Source organism: Eimeria mitis, genomic scaffold (genome assembly GCF_000499745.2).
Source record: "Eimeria mitis Houghton genomic scaffold, Emh_scaff3130, whole genome shotgun sequence".
NCBI classification, from domain to species: Eukaryota; Apicomplexa; class Conoidasida; order Eucoccidiorida; family Eimeriidae; genus Eimeria; species Eimeria mitis.
Window position 1 is genome coordinate 3,803 of NW_013571475.1, and position 663 is coordinate 4,465.

Consider the following 663-nt stretch of genomic DNA (forward strand, 5'->3'; position numbering starts at 1 on the left):
AACCAGCTCCTGCTCAATCTGGGGAGCCGCGGCGCTAGCTCGTCCTGCGCTTGCACGTACCGCAAGCAGACCACACAAGTCCTGCATGGATGCTCCTCCATGAGCACTGTACCATGGCATGCTATACACGTGCAGCTGCATGCATCCCTGTGCCGTATGAGGGACCTCCAAGACCACTGCAGTACACAATGCAGCGACTCAAATGCAACTTTTGCAGCATGAAACGAGACCAATCGCAGGCCTAAGAGCTTGCACCCACCGACAGTTAAGTGGACCGCCCCGTATGCGATGGACTCGGCCAAGAGAATCACGGAGGGAGGCAGCGTGGCGGAGAAGAGACAAATGTGCAGTCTTCTCGTGGCAGATGCGGCTCCCTTTAACTCAGAAAGAATTGCGTCAACTTGGGGGGAGAACCTGGAAGCAATGGGCAAACGGATTCAACCCACCAAAGACACATCAGCGACAGAAACATGCGCCAGAGAAGGAAAAAGCAATAAACAAGCACACAAGGGGGAGAAACAAGTACACAAGCGTGCGCGACAAGCTCCACAGCACGCACGACTCTACTGCGCAGCCCCCATGTCCAGCTTTACAGTGATTTGGAGACCCACTCGGAGTCAAGAAGGCGATCTGCCTCGTCGAGCACGAGATGGTTGCAATCCG

The 663-nt window shown here is 55.2% G+C and overlaps 1 protein-coding gene across 1 annotated transcript in view; it reads right to left on the reverse strand.

The window, feature by feature from the left end:
• The window catches only part of EMH_0062520 (ATP-dependent RNA helicase, putative), a gene marked incomplete at both ends in the record, with an annotated part of 4,445 nt that overhangs the window by 2,005 nt on the left and 1,777 nt on the right, over positions 1–663 (reverse strand). The window contains 3 exons of the mRNA XM_013498041.1: positions 61–176; positions 260–414; positions 563–630. Coding sequence (XP_013353495.1) covers positions 61–176; positions 260–414; positions 563–630 — 339 coding nt within the window. The remainder of the gene's footprint in view (positions 1–60; positions 177–259; positions 415–562; positions 631–663) is intronic.